Source organism: Mixophyes fleayi, chromosome 4, assembly GCF_038048845.1.
Source record: "Mixophyes fleayi isolate aMixFle1 chromosome 4, aMixFle1.hap1, whole genome shotgun sequence".
Classification (NCBI taxonomy): Eukaryota; Metazoa; Chordata; class Amphibia; order Anura; family Limnodynastidae; genus Mixophyes; species Mixophyes fleayi.
In genome coordinates, this window is record NC_134405.1 from 284,536,824 (window position 1) to 284,559,111 (window position 22,288).

Here is a 22,288-nt window from a genome sequence, read left to right on the forward strand (position 1 = left end):
ATAACTTCACAACTTTAAGATTTAAACCCGGGCAACACCAGGTACTTCAGCTAGTTTTATAATATAGTTAAGTTCTAATAACCTGTTTGCCACAGATAAAATGTGGCTGATGATCAGCATTTTTAATGTTTTATTGCTGCAATAAAAGCTTCTACATGATAGGCCTACATAGTAGGACTGGGGAGTCAAGGGTTTTTATTTTGGCAGGAACGTGTTAAAAGCATTTTTATGACAAAGAAGCAGGGTAATAAGCTGGTAGCACTAGTTTGGCATTATATGCCTCATGGGGTTCATGTAGATTTGAACGTACGTTGATTTTTTGTCAAACAATACAAACTCCGTACTGGGCATGCGGTACAAAAACTGTACACATACATCCATATCCAAATTTTAGTTTATCTTACACTTATGATTTCCTTACGCATGGAAAGGCAAACGGGGGAGGGCAGGTGTAGGCAAGAGTTACTTGTTGCTAAACTATCTCTGGTTTAGATTTCTGTTACTTTGTAAGTTGTTCCAATAGCTGTTATTGTAACAATTACGTAACACTATATTCTACTGAGTAAATAGTAAATCTTTGTCACAGCATGTTGCACTCATTCTGTAAGCATTCTGATCAGCTCTGAGCAGTTTCAGCCTATGCGTTTATTGGTAAAACAGAAATATTGCTGCTGTTGCTGGAGTATGCAGATTTCCTATTCACAGGGGTTGGCTGGGCTGGGGGGCAGGGGGGGCGTCTGCTTCAATCACAAGAGGGCAATCTTGGGCTGGGTCACTGGGTCACCTGCATTTTTTTTTCAATTTAAAATAGGCTGCTGAGTCGAGTCTTGCCCCCCGGGCTCAAATGTGCCGGCCCTCCCCTGCCTATTCATAAATATATAAGATATCATAATCATCATAACATCAACAACATGCTGCTGCAGCATATTCAATGCAAAAGAGAGGAGTAGTATTGATAGTGGTTCAATGACGTAACACCAATGTTACATGGCACACGTATGTTTTACTAGAAAGCTTTTTCTCAGGCAGTAAAGAAATCTTTTTCCATTCATTTAATAAAATATTGTAAGAAGCACTATTCTGCAACTCATACTAACATGTAAGATAATGACTTTGGCTACACTAGAGTGCTTGGAGAAAAAGTAAATAGGAAGAACACCGCACCAAGTCATCCAACAAACTTCCTTAAATATACCTAACTGAATAATGTTAATTATATATTATTTTATTTTATCACAAGGAAGGGAGCACCCATACACAAAAATCATCCAATAGTATGCAGAAAGAAGAAAGAAGGGTAATGTGGGGCACTCAGATGGAAGAGTTAACAATTAAAATCATAATCTTTATTAGGAATAATTAAAAAAACAATAACTATTGGTTAAAAACCTTAGTCTTTATTTGTATTAAATTAAAAATACTAATAGCAAAATATTAAAAGGTGTATAATGAATATTCCAAAATTTGAACAACCAATCTGTTAAGATAGACAGTGATTTACTGTCACCTCCTTTTTAGAAGGTTTGATAAAACTACCACCCAGTATTGTACCAGGACAATCATAAGTCTGCCTATTTACTATGGTGTTATTCATATGACAACTGAACCTTGATGTACATAGTGAATAATCATATGGCATAAATCATATGGTTTATAACCAAATGGTATCACTAGAACAATTAGAAAAGTTAGGAAGATTTCTTACCTATGGTCTCTAGGGACAATATGTACATAAGCCAAGCCAAAAGGAAAATATACTTCTTTGTAATGCCATTTATATGGTTGCCTTTTCAGTCAATGTCTCACCCAGTTTTTTGGAGTATTACCTAGGCTTGTGCTTACAAAAGATGAACCAGAAGTGATACTTATTTAGCATTTTCTGGCCACCATATGTAAAGGGAAGGGTTAGGGAGATTTCCAAGTTATATTTCCTAGGAACGCTATGGAAATAGGTCACTCTAAAATATATTACCCTTTTGCCAACTACATTATTCATATGTCTATTCTGCTTTATGAAGTGGTGTATTTGCAGTGAAATAGAAAGGAATATAATTGAGACAGGATGGACCTCCTATGTCACCATACCATGTTGCTGGGACAGCTTGTCTTGCCTTTCTACTGTACCCTTTCTTTATCTCAATTGCACCCTTCTAAATGCAGGAGGAGGACTTCTGCTGCTATCACTAGGCTGCTTCAATGGCACCTAGATCTGTATCTTTATGGTTACTGTCGTTGCTAGTGTACCCCTTGCTGGGCTCCTGGACTGGTACCCCTGACCTCTTCCGTCAGATCAGGGTTGCTGTGGATGGTTCCCCCTAGCCTATCACACTGGCCAGAATCACAGGGTAGTGGGCAGAATGTTGTTATTAGACACTGGGTCCCAACCTCAAAACAGTGGGATAACGGATTAGAGTGATCTAGTCTGTAGGTTACAGGAATTACAGCAGGTAAGTAAGTGTCAAAAGCAGGATCTTGAAGCAGTGATATTTATCACCTCAAGAAGTCCTAACAAGGTCAGTTACACACTAGTTTGAGGTACTAATGATCATACAGAAGTTACAGATGGAATAATACATCACATGGTCAAACAGGGCTCTTTTTATACAGTTTCTGACACACATGTTGGCATGGGGTAACCCAGCCCCACTGATACTAGCTGGCACCACGAAGTCTGAGATATTATATTCAATGTTTGCCATCGGATTGTTATATATTTTCTAAGTTTGAAGGTAACACAATTTAAATTTACCAGAAATTTACAACTGAAAGTTCCTAAATTACTTTTTGTTAGGTTTCCTCACTCTCTAAGACACAGGATGCAAGTCTAACGACCCTCTCCTGTGCATTCATGCTAAAGGATGTATTGGTCGCTCATAAATGCAAAGGCCTAATTAGCATGGGACTTAGAAAAGTTACAAAACTAATTTCTTCCAAAATGGCATATCACTACATTTTCAATACAAAAATACAACACAATATAAAAAAATCAGTACATCTCCAATGATATACTGCAGTGAACTGCACAAACTAGCGGGAATACATTTCTAAAATAAGTTATTTCTACGTGATTCAGCCACAGTAATAAAACATTTTCAATTTCCATATCTGTGGCCAAGATTAGACAGCTGGAAAGTGCAATATATACTAAAGTGCTAAAAATATAAAAGCTAAGATTTACTGTGGAGATTGAGTAATATGGATAAGACTACTTATGTACAAAAATGGCAAAAACAACAAGGACCTTATGTCTGCTCAATTGGTTATGTCTTCTCTAATAAATGGCTTTATGGTATTGCAGACAGACCAGTTCCTGGAAGTTATACTGCATGTCCCCCGAATCCTCCGACAAGACCTGAATTTTCTACATTTCCTGTAAAAGGCAAAACCGTAAGTTGCTTTGATATATAAAGTTACTTTACAAATACAAAACTGACAGAAATACGGTGTGCAGTATTTGTTTATAAGTTTAAAATGTACCTCTCAGGTCCAAAATATCTCCAAAAATGGCCCCCAAATTAGTGAAATCTATACTAACTTGACTTTTAGAAGTGAAACTATTCTTGTTTCCCATTTGTATGATAAGGGGCTGATGCAGAGTGGGACATATGCTATGGTCATGCCCAGAGAGTAGGTCTTTTCCGTGCTCATTTTTTTAAGATTAAGTTACTCCTGTTTTGCTTTCCACTCTGAATCAGCCCCTAAGTCTCATGTTCAAAGAATGTTACTTGAATGTGTGTATTTGTGTACATTTTATTCTCAGTCAAAATTTCAATTATTTTTAAATTAAAAAGTATTTAAGAATGGGCTATGTGCTTGGCAAGACAATTATTTAAATTATTTAAATGTATATTTGTTGTTTAGGCACAGAATGAAGTAATATATTTAACTAACAAGAATGTGGGTCATTAGTAACCTTCACACTTTGTAACTGGACTATACGTTATGTATTAAAAAGGCAAAGTTATATCTATGCAATGCCTACCTGTGTTAGTTTGGTACATGTTCTTCAGCTTTCACATGTTTAATTTCTTATTTTATTCAATTGTTCAATTCGGTGGCGGTTATTATTCTGATATTGTAAATGTCGACACTTAACCTGCAGACATGAAAATGTTGGCAGGCTAAATGACGACACTTGCATTCGGTAAACAGGTGGACAATGTCATCAGTGTGATTGGCGAAATTCATAATGTCACCAATCACAATGCCGACATTAAAAGACCATTTTCATGTCGGCAGGTTAGGTGCCGACATTTACAGTGTCTGAATTATGTACCCTGCCCAAACAATTTGGTGTGTGCCTCCTTGATGTCTGGCCATTTTAACATTTTTATTGATATGGCATTTCAGTAACAAATGTAGTTGAATCCCTATATGTATCCATTCAACTCCCCATTGAAAAAACAAGTTAAAACCACATCAAGACCAAGGGCTAGATTTACTAAGCTGCGAGTTTGAAAAAGTGGGGATGTTGCCTATAGTCATACCAACTTTTTTAAGTTGGTGTCCGGGAGACTCTCTGCAGCAGGTGGGCGTGCGGGGGGCGGGGCGCTGAAATCGCGTCATTTTGGCCCTACCCCCGCGACGTAATGACGCAAATCGCGTCATTTGACAGCGGGGGGCGGAGCTAAATGCCGCGATTCACCGGGAATCGTGGCGTTTGGGATCTAATTCTGCCCACTTCACTAGGAAGTGGGGCACTTCCTAGTGAAGTGGGCAGAATTCGGGAGATTGCCACACTCGCCTGGGAGACTCTCGCAAAATGCGGGAGTCTCCCGGACATTCCGGGAGAGTTGGCAAGTATGCCTATAGCAACCAATCAGATTCTAGCTTTCATTTATTTAGCACCTTCTACAAAATGACAGCTAGAATCTGATTGGTTGCTATAGGCAACATCCCCACTTTTTCAAACCCACAGCTTAGTAAATCTAGCCCCAAATGTAAACATTATATATGCACTGATTCCAGAATGTGGTTCAGGATCTGGTTCAATCAACACCAAATCCTGTTACCCCTGCAATTTAATTGCACAAAAATCCATCATGGATTTCAGGAGATTAAACTCCTGTTTAATTCAAATAAGTGTATATCGCACAAAATAATAATAATAATATTGTGTATTCAGATCCCTAGCAAAATCAATCATTTGGCATTCTGCAAAACCTTTTCACTCCTGTGCACATTCTAGACTGTGGTTGTATAAAATTATCGAAGGCTGAACAATTCTTCACTAAAGGACTGTTAGCTATTGGAATGGATCTTGTAATATGTCCAAATGCAAAAAATTGTTTTTGTATTGCAGGACACGATGTTTCAATGAGTTTCAAGCACCCCACCAAAAACAACTTGATTTGCACATGACTTGGAAGGTTGCAGAGATTGGAATTTGGCCTATATTTTCAAAGTGACTTTTCTGTACTAGTAGGCACATTGTAAATAGAAAGGACATTGTAGATAAATAAAAAATCTTAGAAAAAATAAAATTAAACTATAAATGTGACACATAACATAAACTATCAGTACGACATAAACTAGGCTTGATCAAGCAGTATTCTTAAAACAAAGTAGAAAGTAATGTAGCTCCAAAATGGATAGTTCACAGTGGCATTTTTCAGCATGTGCATGTGGTACCACAATCCTGCATGTGAAAGCACTCACTTGCACATGAGCACTTCCAAAAAGCATTAGGCGCGTATGTATGAACAAAATGAAATGCACTGTGCAATCATGATTTTACAGTTAGTAATCAACCTTTCCTGCTCCAGTGTGACCATTGTATTGCCAAATTCTTGTGCATTTTTAATATTCACTATGGGCATAATTCAAGTCCTAGCACAAATAAACTCTATACAACAATTACCTTTATAGAAATTGATTTCAGAACATTATTGCATATCAAATCAATCATTTGCTAGTCTTATAAAATATATGTGCGTAGTACAGTTTTTCAGATACAATTGTGCACATATAAAGGTGAACAACCCCATTTTGTATTAACATGGTCCACTTGAGCATACACGTTGCATGACATTTTGTTAATTTTTGGTCCATGACTAAATTCAAATGTCCAGAAACCTAAAAACTCACCTCACAGTTCTTGCCTATTTCAAGTAGTCATTTCATTTTCGGATCCTTTTTACATTGGTTTAGGATCGGTTATTAATATGCTCCTGCTTCCTCTATATAATGCAGCTGAAGTGAGATAATGGCGTCCCATTGAAAGTAGTGACCACGTTCCAATAACCTCATCATCTTGGTGCTGTAACGTCTCCAAATAAATGCTTTCCTAAAATTAAATCTAATTTCTGTAAACACTTTGGTCCTGAGTCATTAAGGAAAGTAAGGCAAAAAAAGGAATAAATGTTCTTCGGGACAAAGCACGTTACAATGTAATGGGTGCAAATTAGTTTATTTTGCACATAAGTTAAATACTGGCTGTTTTTTCATCTAGCACACAACTTACTTGATAACTTTTTACACTGAAATTTAAAGTTGATCTAGGAGATGCCTTACACAACTATAAATCTGGCATCAGGTTTTAAATTTACCTCCCCCTCCAATGCAACATGGTTTTGCCCAAGTTCAAAGTTACTCCTTTTTTTATGCTTTGCTCTCCTTAATGACTCAGGCCCTGTATGTCTGCAAAAACTGCTGTATTACAATATCTCTTCTTCAATAAGGAATGTTCCACACATGAAAAAACATCTTGGCAAGTGAATGCATGTGCATTATGTAAATACTAGTGCAAATGCAGTAAAATAGGTGGAGACATATTTTGTCAAAATGCTTCTGGTTCGTAGATGAACTCTTTGTGGGCCAGTCTGCCATTGCCCATATATTAGTATTTAGAGACTTTGGCAGCCAAACTATTGATTTGTCTCAAACATAGTGACATATGATATATATATATATACCGGTATATATATATATATATATATATATATATATATATATATATATATATACATATATAGCCAACAAACAGATATAAAATGGCGCTCACAACCACAACGTAGTCACAATAATGCAGTATCAAAAACAGGAAAATTCCAGATGTGTAGATAACTCAAGTATGAGCGGCAGCAGCGATGACCTGTAGCCAGATGGTTAGTCCGGAAATGGAAACACTGCAACAGAAGACAGGCAGGGCGCCTCAATGTGTATTATCACTTGTATAGTATAAATGGATGTAATATATTGCGTACCATGAGGTATTAGTAGGTCGTCTAGTCAGAGAAGGGAGATCCTCCTCATAGGTTGTTCCTCCCAATGGTTCAAATATCGGACAATGCAAAAAACAAAGAACAACATAGAGTAGTATTGTCAAGATGTGAGATCACACCACCTGTGAATATATACACCACCTATAGGGCTTCCTTAGCGTGAAAAAACACCTAAGTCCAGGATAAAAGCAACTGTAGTATATGGGACACCCCAAAAAAAAATTTTTTCGTGTTCTCTTTTTGGCCCCCCATTCATTTTTTTTGTCAGATTGGGAGGGAGAGAGTACAGATTTGATCTTCTAAAGAAACAATCCCATGCCAATTTAGAGAGACCATCTGGTACGCAGTTTATATTTCTTTACATGGTTGGAGCACACAGGTGTCCCATATACTACAGTTGCCTTTATCCTGGGCTTAGGTGTTTTTTCACGCTAAGGAAGCCCTATAGGTGGTGTATATATTCACAGGTGGTGTGATCTCACATCTTGACAATACTACTCTATGTTGTTCTTTGTTTTTTGCATTGTCCGATATTTGAACCATTGGGAGGAACAACCTATGAGGAGGATCTCCCTTCTCTGACTAGACGACCTACTAATACCTCATGGTACGCAATATATTACATCCATTTATACTATACAAGTGATAATACACATTGAGACGCCCTGCCTGTCTTCTGTTGCAATATATACATATATATATATATATATATATATATATATATATATATACAAGTTAACCCGTGCATGATACTCATGCATTCTAGTAAAATCAAGCTACTTAAGGTGTTAAAAAGGTTCTTGTCATGCATTTGGGCCATAGCCCAGGCCTCCTCAGGGGAAGAGCGTTACTTCCCGACGCAAGCGCCCTTTTTTAACGTGGTTTTGTCCACATATTACCACCTCATCATTTTTCTCCATCACCTCAACCTTCATCTTCATCGCCACATCCTTCATCAAGCTACTTAAGGTCTTAAAAACTCCCCACTGTCACCCCCGTCAACCACCAACCACTCCCAACTGTCACTTCTCCTTCAAGAAATATATAGGTCAGTGTATAACTCTGACCAGCAGGTGGCGCTGCAGCTTGGGGTTTTTTTTTTCACACACGCCACTAGTCATTTATATAGTAGATTAATCAACTGTTTAGAAGAAGCGCCAGTCCTGCTCTATTATTTATATATATATATATATATATATATATATATATATATATATATATCTGCTATAGCTATATATATATATATATATATATATATATATATATATATATATATATATTTATATATATATATATATATATATGTATATATATATAAAGAGAGAGAGAGAGAGATAGATATATATATACATATATATATATATATATATATATATATATAGAGAGAGAGAGAGAGAGAGAGAGAGAGAGAGAGAGAGAGAGAGAGAGAGAGAGAGAGAGAGAGAGAGAGAGAGAGAAAGATATGTCTCCACATATTCCACATATGTAAAAGTTTCAGACACTAATCATAGCTGAAGTTATTTCAGATAACAATGATGGTTGGGTAAAACCTTGTTGAGCAGATTGCAGTTGGTTACCTTTAATATGAATAATAGTCAATAAGGTTCTAGCTTGCATACCAAAGATAACTATATAGTCTAACATCTCCCATTTTATCAATGTGTGATAGATTTACAGATAATTTGTTAAGTGTTACAAGATGCCTTTGAATAAACTTGTATTTAGGTTTACTGACCTTTTACAAGGTAAATCCAAATTATGTGGCCATGCTCTAAGTTTGAATTATTCCATCAGTTAGCAATATTAATGGTTATCTTTTATTACTTTACCTGTTTTTTTTTGTTTTTTTTTCTTATATAAAACTCAGTTAGTCCTAAATGTTGGGAAATATATTTTCAATAACATGTTTACCTACAATTACACATGTCAAATATTAATTCTATTTATTTCTACAGTTCCCAGGGCCCCAGCCTTCCTCAAGTCAAGAAAACCATAGAATACCAAAGCCTCAACAGCAAATGTGTAATGTGATATTAATTCCCATTTTTTAACAGAATTGAATAACTAAAGAATACATATAATGATTAACATTGTCCTGATATATAAAATGTAATGCCACTGGTCATACATGAATCTTCTATGCCATCATTCTATAAGGGTATCTCCAACTACAACTTTGGAAACCACAAGAACAAGTTAGACAATGCAGGCAAAATTAGACCAAGAAGTGCAAAGCTTGAGCACACCACAAGAAAAACATAAACTAAGTATCATATAAAATGCAAAAAATAATCTTTTTTGGATACGCCTAATAAAATCCACTAAAACATTGCACCTACCCCAATTGGTATTCAAAGCGGAATATATAATATATAACAAAATTTATTCAAAACTAATGTGTTAGTGGACCAATCAATGCTTTATAATCACAAAAGATACAAATATGAAAACAAAAAAAAGAAATTTACAGAAAAATAATTAAACCCCCCAAAAATATGTGTTAGTTAAGTCACAAACAAGTAAGAGAGGCAGACCAATGCGTGCCTCCATGCCATGAAGCTCAATCAGGGACAGAACTTTGAATAAAAGTGAGAGGCATTGTAAAAACTGTAAATGGAAAGTCATTAGTCATTTGTCACAAAAGTGAGGTTTGCTTCCTTCAGAATGAGGCTTGGATGCTGGCAATATATGGAGCACTGTATCCTTTATCCAAATAAGTAGATCTGTGGACAATATGGCCACACATCTATAAAATCAATTCTGCACGTTTGGTCAGACGGAAACACTGAATTGCAAGGGTCCAATGCACTGAGGTTGGCTGGTGACTGCAAATGCAGTGCTGGTTGGTTTATGATCAGACACAATGGTCACACAGACTGAATCCAGGCTTATCAAGGAGTTACTAATAAGTTAAAGTTTCAGGAGCTTATGAAAATAAGGTATATTTGAGATAAGGTTTGCTATACACAACAATCTCCGTGTCAGTACTCCTGTTGAAGGACACAGAATATAGCTTATTTTAGACTACTTAGCATTTGCCTGCACAAATGTATCAAACATATGAGCTTTACATATATATTTGTGAGTGTTATTATTAGCTTTTTATACATAACCACTTCCCCTCAAGGCTGCAATGTAACAGTGCACCAGGGCCCTTTGTATTGCAGCAACCTGTTGGCACCAGTTAGTATTGTTCCTTCCTCAGGGCACTTTTGGCTACATCATTCTCTCTGTGTCCCTGAGTTGTGTGGGTGGTAACTTGATAAAGTGATCCAAGCAGTGAAAGTTTGGACATCATCAATACATCAATACAGATCATAGTAAGATGGTACAATTTTGGGTGCACGACCATCTCTCGTTAAAACCCACATTTAATTTTGCACAAACGTATGGTGCCAATAAATCCTACAGTTTGTTCTTGTTACTCCCGAGAAACTGACCCCCTTCATGCAATGGGGAAATTACACTCCTGGGTAATGTTCCCTATAGCAGCATTATCTATAATGGTCTCTCAATCCAGCAATATACACTTTATGGCACTGTTCCATTTCTACCCTTTAAGGAATTAGTCCCACTCAACAATCCCATGTCCTTACTCAGTATGTAAAGGTTATTGAAGTTACACTTTACTTGTGAGTTAAGCACATTTAGCAGTTTTGGGTTTGGTGCACTATTGATCCCAGCATGTGCACAAATACACTCTACAGCCTTAATCAACTCTGACTTAAGTCCCTGGCAACACTGATAGAGGTATCCTGTGACTGTACAAGGATCATTAGCTCTCCTCTGGCACACTCCTTCAATCAGGCATACACCAAGGACACAGTTATCCCTTAGTTTACTCTGCTATTACTCTCCAAGTTCTTAGGTTAAATCTGGCAATTAAGGGATCGACTGCAGACTTCAATGTTTCTGCTGGGATCTCTCGCTCAACTTACTGCACTGGCATCTCATAAGGGTATCTGAGTTTATTCCCACACATCCCAAAAGCTCATCTTAAGCATTCTGCTCTATCCTCCTTCCTCGAAGTTCACTCACTGACCATCTCTTTACCCCTAATGGACATGTCCTACTCTAGTGTCTAGCCTGGACTGACATAACATATATAAGGCAACTTATATTTGAACTTAAATGGTCCTAAAAAAATCTTCTTGTATAACTTTGTACTAAGGAATATAGAGAAGCATTTATTTAGTATTACTTAAAACAGAACAGTAAGTAGTAGTAAACCTAAACTATTGGGCAGAAGTTACAATGTTCTTAAACAATAGTAAGCTAGTAAACATAAAACACAATATACAGTTAACGCATAATTACAAATCGCTTGCTTACCTAGCAGGTATATTTCTGTAATTCTTGCTGTAGTTATGCCTTGGCAAGTTCCATCACATACTCCCTAACAGCGTATCTATCTATATATATATATATATATATATATATATATATATATATATATATACAAGTTAACCCGTGCATGATACTCATGCATTCTAGTCAAATCAAGCTACTTAAGGTGTTAAAAAGGTTCTTGTCATGCATTTTGGCCATAGCCCAGGCCTCAACCACCAACCATTCCCCACTGTCACCCCTGGCAACCACCAACCACTCCCAACTGTCACTTCTCCTTCAAGAAATATATATATATATATTTTTTAAATCTTTATAAACAATTTTAACAATTAACAAATTAAATTAACAAATTAAAAACATCTTAGTATACCAAATTTCAGCCCTTTCTGATTTTTTTCCCCACACACACTAAGAATTTAGTAGGTCAGTGTATAACTCCGCCCAGCAGGTGGCGCTGCATCTTGGTTTTATTTTTTCCACACACACACAGACAGACAGACTAACACACGCCACTAGACATTTATATATTAGATATATAGTTACTGTATCAGGGGTTTGTGTCTGGTAGCATATTTGTTTTTGAGTAATGTAGCAAATGAAAGTGTATTCTTAGGTCCATTTTAATAAAGTCCAATAATCGCTATAAGAGGGGTCAAACATGCTTTATTCCACAAATAGCATTCATTTACGCTCCAAAATGACCTTAATGTCGTATTTGTCAGGGACACATTTCATCACTAATGCTCTCTTTAGCATTTTTAAAATTTCCCAACTCATTCTATTGTTTCAGTAACTAAATTCTCTTAAATGATTCCATTTAGTCTGATTTGTGCTGCACAGGAACGCTCAGAAGAGGACATTATGAAAGTAATAATTTTTTCAACATTTAAGTAACTTAAATTTTCTCTGTTGTTACAGCATTGCCTCCAATCGACAGAGATAAAAAGCCAATTATTCAATTAAATACTGGGAAACCTGCTGCAGGTCAGTACACAAATTGTATTTGCATGCCACATTCACTGTTTCACAGATACGTTGTAATTGTACAAAACTGCAGTATCCGCTAGAAATGAACTAATGTCGCACTGCATCACTGAGCAGTGGAAACAAATGGCGTGGTCCAACCCAACACCTCCACATCCCAGAGGCAGCCAACCTTTATTTAAAACTGCTCTGGCAGATGCCCTGTACTGTGACATGTTGGTAATGTGCGGAATCACAGGGAGGGAAGCACAATTAGTGCTAAGCTACTTTGCATGGAAGAAGAGATGATTTTGTTTTGGACATTTTTTTTAATGAATGAGACAACTCTGGACAGGACAGGGGTACACTTTCTGTCAAATTAATCATGGCGTGCTTGTGATGTCTTATAAAAAACGTAATCTTTTTACCTCTTTTTACATCTAATTCCCATTCCCTGTTATGCTTTGTGTTTAGGGGCACCATTTCCAACAAATATATTGTATTTGCTATAGATCATCATTTGTCAGCAGGGACTTTTTACCTCTTTGTCTGTTTGATAAAGACCCAGCGGTATATTTACTAAACTGCGGGTTTTAAAAAGTAAAAAACTTGCCTATAGCAACCAATCAGATTCTATTTATCAATTATTTTGTACAATCTACAATGATAGCTAGAACCTGATTGGTTGCTATAGACGACATCTCCACTTTTTCAAACCCACAGTTTAGTAAATATGACCCCCAGCCTTGTTTTGTTACTTCATTTGCTCTCAATTGTTAAGCGCTGCAGAGTGTTGGCTCTATACATATATATATATATATATATATATATATATATATATATAAAAGTTAATAATAAGGGGATGGGAGTTTTGTAATCAATGGTACATTCTCCAAGCTCAAAAATGTCATAATAACTTATCACACAGGCATGTGCATTTAAGACACATCAACAATGCCAAGTAAACACTCACACTGGCACCAGGGTTCAAAAAATAATTTAAGCAGAAAGATCTATATATGCTTTCTGACAAGTTTTCACCTGTGTTGCATCAAACAAAGTGAAATATAACAGAGTTCTATTTCAATGCCTGTCAAAGTACATAGAACACTATGGTGCAGCACAGTGAGGTAAATTATTTACAACAATTATTGTTTTTCAACAATTATGTTTATGAGCCCTAATGGTGTGGGGGTATGCAATTACTTACTTGGTCTATAAATAAGAAACTAGGACATAATAAAGTACAAAACTAAAATCCCAAGATAGCTATAGTGAACCTTGGTTTAACTGTTCATTTTTAATTTTCATTGGGCTTTAAATGCCCTATGTTGTTTATCACATGGAGGATAAAGAGCCATCACTGGATATATTTAACATAACTTACATTACAAACTCTAATGAAGAACCTTTCCTTTAGACTCAGCATACTGATAATTTGACATAAATTGCACTAAGTTCCTAAATAATATAGCCATTCAAGTTTTAATTTAATTAACCAAACACAATAAGAACAAAACTATTTACAGGATATGCCCAATCTTCTACCTTGGTGGAACATATCAGTCACCAGAGCAGCTGCCCTTTAACTAACTAGTTCAATTGAGGTAAAGGGCAGTGGTAAAAGGAGCTTATTACAAAAACTATAAATTATCCAATCTCGCAAGCAGATGTCGGAGTCTTATAGAGAAAATAAGAAGACAAATACTAGGGCATTGATGTATTGAGATTATAAACTTTATTAACTCAGTAGATTTTCCTTGTAATGTTTTCTGGGACAGATTTCCATTTATTTTGGACCATTGTCTAAAACTTAGGGTGATTAGCTCACCGATTTGCAGCAGAGATATAACGTCCTCTGGTCCTTGGTTATCTTAAGATCATTTCTTTTCTATATGTTTAGATTTACTGGGAACCACTTTCCATATGAAATGCTGTTTTTCAGCACCTCTCAAAATCTTCTCACCTTTTTGCTATTTTGTCGATGTACACGCTCTGGTTAACATATGGTTCAGATATGGTTTCTATCAACAAGTAAATGTTCTGGTATTACTGCAATGAATTCTTTAAATTCATTTTTTATTTTCCTTTAAGGAGCAAATTGTTTGTACCTATTATGTTTTCAAAACCAAGGAACTTATTAGAAATTGTTGTTATTTCTTCCTTCTTACTGTTTGTAGCATCCACTAAATCATTGCGTACTCCTACCATTTTATGGTCAACTTGGTCTATACTGTCACCAAATTCTCTCACCTCTCTTGATTTAGGCAAACATGATTTCAGTATCAGATTGCAAGTTACCATTTAGGGTTTCTAGAAAATCCCTCAGTTTCCCCTTTCTGGGGCATGGTTAGTTTTCAGGTTCGTTATCGGACGGTTTGGTGAGTTGCATTGTTGGATTCCGTCAGGAGAGGATGGAGCTTGCCTTGGCTATAAAAGGATATTAAGCTTAAGATCTTCATCCCATAATACCAGGTACTTAGAATAAGTAAGATGGAGAAGAATAACACATTTTTCACTGGTTAGTAAAGCTTATTAGCATAGTACATAGAGATATGACAGATATGTGTCTTCACATCGTCATTCCAGCCATACACCTGCTAAATTGTTTTTTTTTCTTTTAAATCACTCTGTCCAGGTTCAGCACCTAGACAGTGTATATCTCCAATGAGTTAGAGTGGGGCAGACAGGATTATTTTCATAGCAAATGCCTTCAAAACCGCTTTAATTAATTTTGGCATAAACTCACCAAGGTGTGTTCAGCACAGGATACTATCCCATGTTGACTCCAATTTGTCCTATAGCTCTTGCAAACTAGTTGGTGATGGATCTTTACTCCCAAACATTTGTTACTTCTCATTCCACAAATGCTTGGTTAAGCTGAGATCTGAGGAGGCTGTTACGTTTGATAAGTAATGCAATAATATTGAATATTATTTAGCTCAGTGCTGGCATTCCCCAAAATCCCCATAATATAGTCCATCAATCCTCACAGCTTTCTGCTGCCTCCCTGCTGCAAACAGGCAGCAGTGTTGTTGATGACTCCTTGAATGGGAAGTTCATAAGAGGTGTGTTGACATCTCACTGCCTGTTTGCATCACCAGACCATTACAGACATCAGTTGAACTGTCAGGGGACACTGGGCACCATATAAGTAATTTTCAGCATTTATACATTACTTAATGAATTCTAACCAAAACTTAATTTTTCAGTTTTAGGGGGGGTTATCAATTATGCTGATTTGGGCCTGTTCCTGAAAGCATTTCAGTACTCCCCTAAATTTGTGGCTTGTGTATTAATGTGCTGAAAAACCTCAATGATAAACTGCAAGCAATGTTCAGATAATCCCAGTGAAACATTGTCCCATCCATTAGAAAGGACGCAAAGCAGTGGTCGAAGTTGGCTGGTATACAGGGTATGTCATACCGCCACTTCCCCTAATGCCCTAATTGTCTAAACTATCAAATTTCATTCACTTACATTTTCCATACCGCCACTTCCAAATATCCATATCGCTACTTCTAATTTTCTACTTCAACCACTGATGAGTGAGAACTTTTGGAAACAAAAATAAAAATAAAGTAGTTATGCCACTCAACCACAAGTGGCTGAGTTTGTATTTGTAGAATTATAACTAACAGACAGTTGTTTTTTGCATTTGGATATGTTTGCACGACATATTCATATATATTTACTCATCCACTTCCCTTTGGGAAAAATCTACGTCCATTTATTTTTTTTACTCCATATGTCAAAAAATAGCTGCCTCACGCAAGCAAACTGAAAGAGGTACACTATTTGGTCATTTCAAATACAACCTACTGAAAGAATATATGTGTGTGTATAGACAAAGAAAGCTATACACTGTAGATTGAATTAACTATTAAAATGTCAAAACAAATTTATATTTTGTATCTTATTTTTTGTATAATTCTGTGTTTATTTTTAGTAGAGATGGGCGGGCTCGGTTCCCCGAGAACCGAACCCACCCGAACTTAGGCTATCCGAGTACTTGAAAATTATAAATACCTGCCTCCACAGCAATCCATCGCCATTTGACAGAGGGAGAGAGCAGGGTGTAGTCACAGGCTGATTAGAGCAGGGACAGACAATACAATTCTGATTCCAATTCTGCTAACAATCGATAGAGAAGAGAGGAGGATAGAGGAGTATTTTTTTTTTTCAATATTTGGCACTACAAGTGCTTTGGGGTGTCCCCCATTCTTTTGCATTAATATTTCTGGCTGTCAAAAGTACAATCTGTCAGCAGATTTAAAAAATAATTTGTAGCACTCCAAAGTGCTTTTGGGGTGTCCCCCATTCTTTTGCATTAATATTTCTGGCTGTCAAAAGTACTATCTGTCAGCAGATATAAAAAATAATTTGTAGCACTCCAAAGTGCTTTTGGGGTGTCCCCCATTCTTTTGCATTAATATTTCTGCCTGTGAAAAGTACAATCTGTCAGCAGATTTAAAAAATAATTTGTAGCACTCCAAAGTGCTTTTGGGGTGTCCCCCATTCTTTTGCATTAATATTTCTGGCTGTCAAAAGTACTATCTGTCAGCAGATTTAAAAAATAATTTGTAGCACTCCAAAGTGCTTTTGGGGTGTCCCCCATTCTTTTGCATTAATATTTCTGGCTGTCAAAAGTACTATCTGTCAGCAGATTTAAAAAATAATTTGTAGCACTCCCAAGTGCTTTTGGGGTTGTCCCCCATTCTTTTGCATTAATATTTCTGGCTGTCAAAAGTAGTATCTGTCAGCAGTATCTAAAACAATATGTAGCACTACAAGTGTGTTGGGCTTAGAATGGGTTCAAAGCAGTCCACATATGAGCAGAATGAGCAACCAGGTTCTGTCACCAGTCCTGATGGTAGTGTTCCCAGTACGTCATCTGGGCAAGGCGGTGTCAAAGTACACACTGTTTTGAAATCAGTCAAAAAAACACACACCCCAAAAAAAAATACTCTGTTGAAGCAAAAACGAAGTGTAACTGAGGAAAAGTTAAATGGCGATAAAAAAAAATTGCCAACATGCCATTCTACACATGCAGTGGCAAAGAGAGAATGAGGCCTTCACCTTTCTCTATTAGTGGCAGATCCAAAAATGTTACCGAGACTACAAGTGGTGCACAACTACTGTTACGTGTCAAAGCCGAGCTGCAAGATAACAGTAAGGCATTAGAGGATAATGTTTGCTCTGAATCACAAATGACACCAATCCCTGTGGAGAGTATATCGAACAGTGGGATGTCTAATCGTGAGCATTCTGTTAGTGTACCCATAAAGACTGACCCTTTCAGCAGTTCTGCTGATGTGTGCCTGAACAGCCCGAGTGTAGTCGGTGATACACAAATTGAGGTTGCCACTATGGAAATAGAAGAGGATGAGGGGGAGATTTGTGTAGGCGACGAGGGCGCTAATAAGGTTGTTGATGAGGATGAGGTTGTTTGTGTCAGTCCTGCACCAGTGGCAGCAGTTCTGGCACGTGACAAGAAAAAGGCCATTGTCATGCCAGGCCATAAAACCAAAAAATCCACTTCTTATGTTTGGAATTATTTCTACCCCAATCCAGTCAACAACTATATAGCCATTTGTAGTGTATGTCAAGCCACAGTCAGTCGAGGGAGGGACCTTAACCATCTTGGAACCTCGTCTATGTTACGCCATTTGACGAGAGTTCATGGAAAAGTGTTGGGAAAAGCTAAAAGTTCTTCCAAAAAAATTACAAGCACTCCATCATCAGCTAAGACCCTCCGCTCACCGACATCCCGATGGCTACAAAATACACCCACCACACCATACTCATCAATATCCTCAGTACCGCTCGGAGTGCATCCCAATTATTAAGTCTGGATGACTCCTGCACTATTATTGATTCCTCTGAAGAAAGTGTTAGTCCCACTGCAGCTGCTGTTGCTGCTGCTGGGGGTGAATCGTCAGCCCAGAGGAAGGCCAAGAAAGAGAGCAGTCCTACATTTCAACAACTAACTATGAAACAATCATTTGCTAGGGGAAGCAAATATGACAGCAGTCACCCAGTCGCCAAGCGAATCACAGACGCCATGGCTGCCATGTTAGTGTTAGATCTGCGTCCAATATCCACAATAAACGCAGCTGGTTTTCACAGTTAATTAAGGTTTTGTGTCCGCGTTACAGAATTCCATCGCAACACCATTTTTCCCGTAAAGCTATTCCACAACTATACCAAAAAGTGTGTACAAATGTAGAGATTGCGCTGAAAATGCCATTCTGCCCACTGTCCACTTAACCACAGATATGTGGACAAGTGGAAGTGGTCAAACCAAGGACTATATGACTGTGACAGCCCACTGGGTTGGTCATTCACCTTCACCAGCAGGAACAGCATCAGCATGTACACCACTACATAACATTTGTCACAGGCAGGCCACTCTTTGTATCACCGGCTTCACTAACAGGCATACAGCTGATAATTTGTTACGCAAACTAAGAGATGTGATTGATACAAGGCTTATACCACTTGGACTCTCCCCAGGATATGTCAATTCTGATAACGCCAACAATATAGTGCGAGCATTACAGCTGGGTGATTTCCAGCACATTCCCTGTTTTGCTCACACCATCAACTTGGTGGTGCAGAGCTTCCTACGAAATAACCGTGAGGTGCAGGAGATGCTTTTGGTGGCCTGTAAGATTTCAGGCCATTTCAGGCATTCGGCCACAGCATATAGGAGATTGCAGCAGCTCCAAGAGCAGTTTAACTTGCCCTGTCACCAACTTAAGCAGGAGGTGGTAACTAGGTGGAATTCCACCCTGTACATGCTGCAGAGGATGGAGGAACAGCGCAAAGCCACCCAAGCGTATTGCACAAGCCATGACATTGGGAAAAGAGGGGGCATGTATTTCAGTCCTGCACAGTGGGGAATCCTTTCAGTGCTGTGCAAGGTGCTGAAACCATTTGAAGTTGTGACGTGTGAAGTGAGTGCAGATTCTGCTAGCTTGAGCCAAGTCATTCCTTTAATTAGACTATTGGAAAAGCAGATTGAGAAACTGAGGGAGGAGATGAAAGCAAGCAATTCCGCAAAGTATGTTGGCCTTGTCGATCAAGTACTTAATTCGCTTCACAATGATCCTTGAGTTATTAAGATCTTGAGCTCGGATCAGTACGTTTTGGCCACTGTGCTTGATCCAAGGTTTAAGACCTACATTGAGTCTTTGCTTCAAAATGAACGAGATGTGAACTTTTGCAAGGAGCTATTGCTCAGCAAGTTGTCTGCTGAACTGGGCCTTGGCTTGACGACATGTCCTCCTTCAGTTTCTCAAGCAGCTGCTGCTTGTGAAAAATTGAATTTTCCCAAAGAAAGCAGGGAGGACGCAGAGGGCAGACCAGAACAGTTTAACATCTGGGCTGATTTAAAAGATTTTTTTTTAAAAATGTGTGACCTTGCCCATAACTCCATCCAATATGAGTATTAACATGCAAAGGATGGTGAAGGATTACTTTCAAGAGGTAATTGATATGGAAATGTCAGACAGTCCCTTTCTTTACTGGTAAGAAAAGCAGTCCATTTGGAAACCCATGTACAAACTTGCTTTGCAATACTTAAGCTGCCCACCCTCCAGTGTGTACTCTGAACGAGTGTTCAGCACACCAGGGAACTTAGTCAGTGATCGCCGTAGAAGGTTACTTACCAAAAATGTGGAGAAAATTATGTTTATAAAAATGACTTCCACGAGGAAGACCTTCACCATCCAAGACATCCAAGCACTGACTGTTCTCTAATGGCGGATTCAAGCGGCGATGAATTGGTAGTCTGTGATGATGACGTACACACCGATGAGGGTGAGGATGAAGCTGAAGATGATGACGATAACATCTTTTTAAAACTTTCTATGTAAGTGTAGGGTGCAATCTACCCCCAAAGAGGAAAGGGACTTGGGGCATTTCCATATCACGTACCGTCTTGAAAAGCTGCTGTTTGGGCAATTTCTCCTTAAGGGTAGGGTGTCATAGACAGAGTGACCCCAAACTGTCTTTGTCCATTTCAATTAATATTGTACAGTCTATAACGGCTGAATTTTTTAGTATTTTTTACAAATGTAGGGGGGCCTAGAGAGACAGAAACCAAACTGCCTTTGTCCATTTCTATTAATATTGTACAGTCTATAACGGCTGAATTTTTTTGTGTTTATAACAAATGTAAGGGGGCCTAGAGAGACAGAAACCAAACTGCCTTTGTCCATTTCTATTATTATTGTACAATCTATAACGGCTGAATTTTTTTGTATTTACAACAACTGGAGGGGGGCCTAGAGAGACAGAAACCAAACTACCTTTGTCCATTTCTTTACATATTTAAGTATAAGTGTAGGGTGTAATATACATCCAAAGATGATGGCTGCATTGCCAATATTCATAGATGGAGAGGAAGACAATCTGGTTTGTGTGTAGAATTAATGAAGGCCTACCAGGAATGAAACTGTTTTTTGGATAAATTATTAGCTTTACAATTACATTACTTATCCTACAAACAGGTGGAGCACTAAATTTGGTTCTTTTAGGCCCAAAAACATTGATTTTTAATCAAAATAGCAAAACAAAACTAAACAAAACCAAAACCAAAACACGCAAGGGCGGTTTTGCAAAACCAAAACCAAAACACGAAGGTAATCCAGATCCAAAACAAAAAACAAAAGCAAAACACGGGGGTCAGTGAGCATCCCTAATTTTTAGTAACTAACTTTGAAATAGTAGCACCTTAAAAAATTATTTATAATGTAAGAATTTTAGGAAATGCAAACATCTCAGTTACACAAATGTTTACATCCATCGTATGAAAGCACACAGCCTTATTTTTGTATGCTGATTGCTGAATCAGACATTACCAGCCACATAGCTAAGAAGATGGAGGAATTTTTAAGCGGCATAAAAATTAGCCCAATAATTTTATAGCTATGGTACAGTATTATTATTAATAAAAACATTATTATGTGATTTTTCTTTCAGGAAAATACCAACCAGATCAAATAAAGGTAAATTTGAAACAAACCAATATAGTAAAGCAAAGTATATGTTACTCTGACTTTTTTTAAATGAAATGCATGTAAAAATTGATTTGTGTTTTCAAGAAACCATATGGTGCTGCTGGTAAGGGTTGACAATGTTTAAATTTCTAAATGTATTACCAATGAAATGAGAAAAATCCTTTGGAACAAATTAGTGCAGATATTCAAGATAACAGAATAAACATTTGCACAGTATATGAAGTTTAGTAATGTCAGCAATGTGCCAGTTTTTTTCTGTTCCTAAAATGTACTTTTTGGCTGTAAGTAAATTTGCCGACAATTAGTCAACATGATGTTAGTCAATCATATTTAACACAGTGTTAGTAAATAGCCCTCATTGTATATAATGCTAATTTAAAAGCAGGCACTGTTTTGAGAATTCCATACATCTCGACATTCCTAAATAAAAAAAACCTGGACACAATTCACCTGTCCACAATCCATCTAGGCATGATCTGGTGCCTAGGCATGGCACCGATCTATCAACCATGCCCTTATATGTCTTGACCACTCCCCATGACCATGTAGACGGGAAGGTATATATTGCAGCAATATCATGGTTAATCTGTTCATGTAATAATTTGGTGATGGGGCCTGTCCTTGAACTCCCATTGTTACCATGTGTTCACCTGATGTTGGATAACCAAGGCTCCTGTCCAATCATATGGGGCATTATTACAAACCTCCCAGTGCAGCAATTGAAAC

General features: G+C 37.4%; 1 protein-coding gene across 4 annotated transcripts in view; it reads left to right on the forward strand.

Moving 5' to 3' along the window:
* The window catches only part of LCP2 (lymphocyte cytosolic protein 2), a 103,031-nt gene that overhangs the window by 45,604 nt on the left and 35,139 nt on the right, over nucleotides 1–22,288 (forward strand). For all 4 annotated transcript variants that reach the window (XM_075209808.1, XM_075209809.1, XM_075209810.1 and 1 more), the window contains 4 exons: nucleotides 3,299–3,387; nucleotides 9,179–9,245; nucleotides 12,492–12,557; nucleotides 21,525–21,550. In XM_075209808.1, coding sequence (XP_075065909.1) covers nucleotides 3,299–3,387; nucleotides 9,179–9,245; nucleotides 12,492–12,557; nucleotides 21,525–21,550 — 248 coding nt within the window. The remainder of the gene's footprint in view (nucleotides 1–3,298; nucleotides 3,388–9,178; nucleotides 9,246–12,491; nucleotides 12,558–21,524; nucleotides 21,551–22,288) is intronic.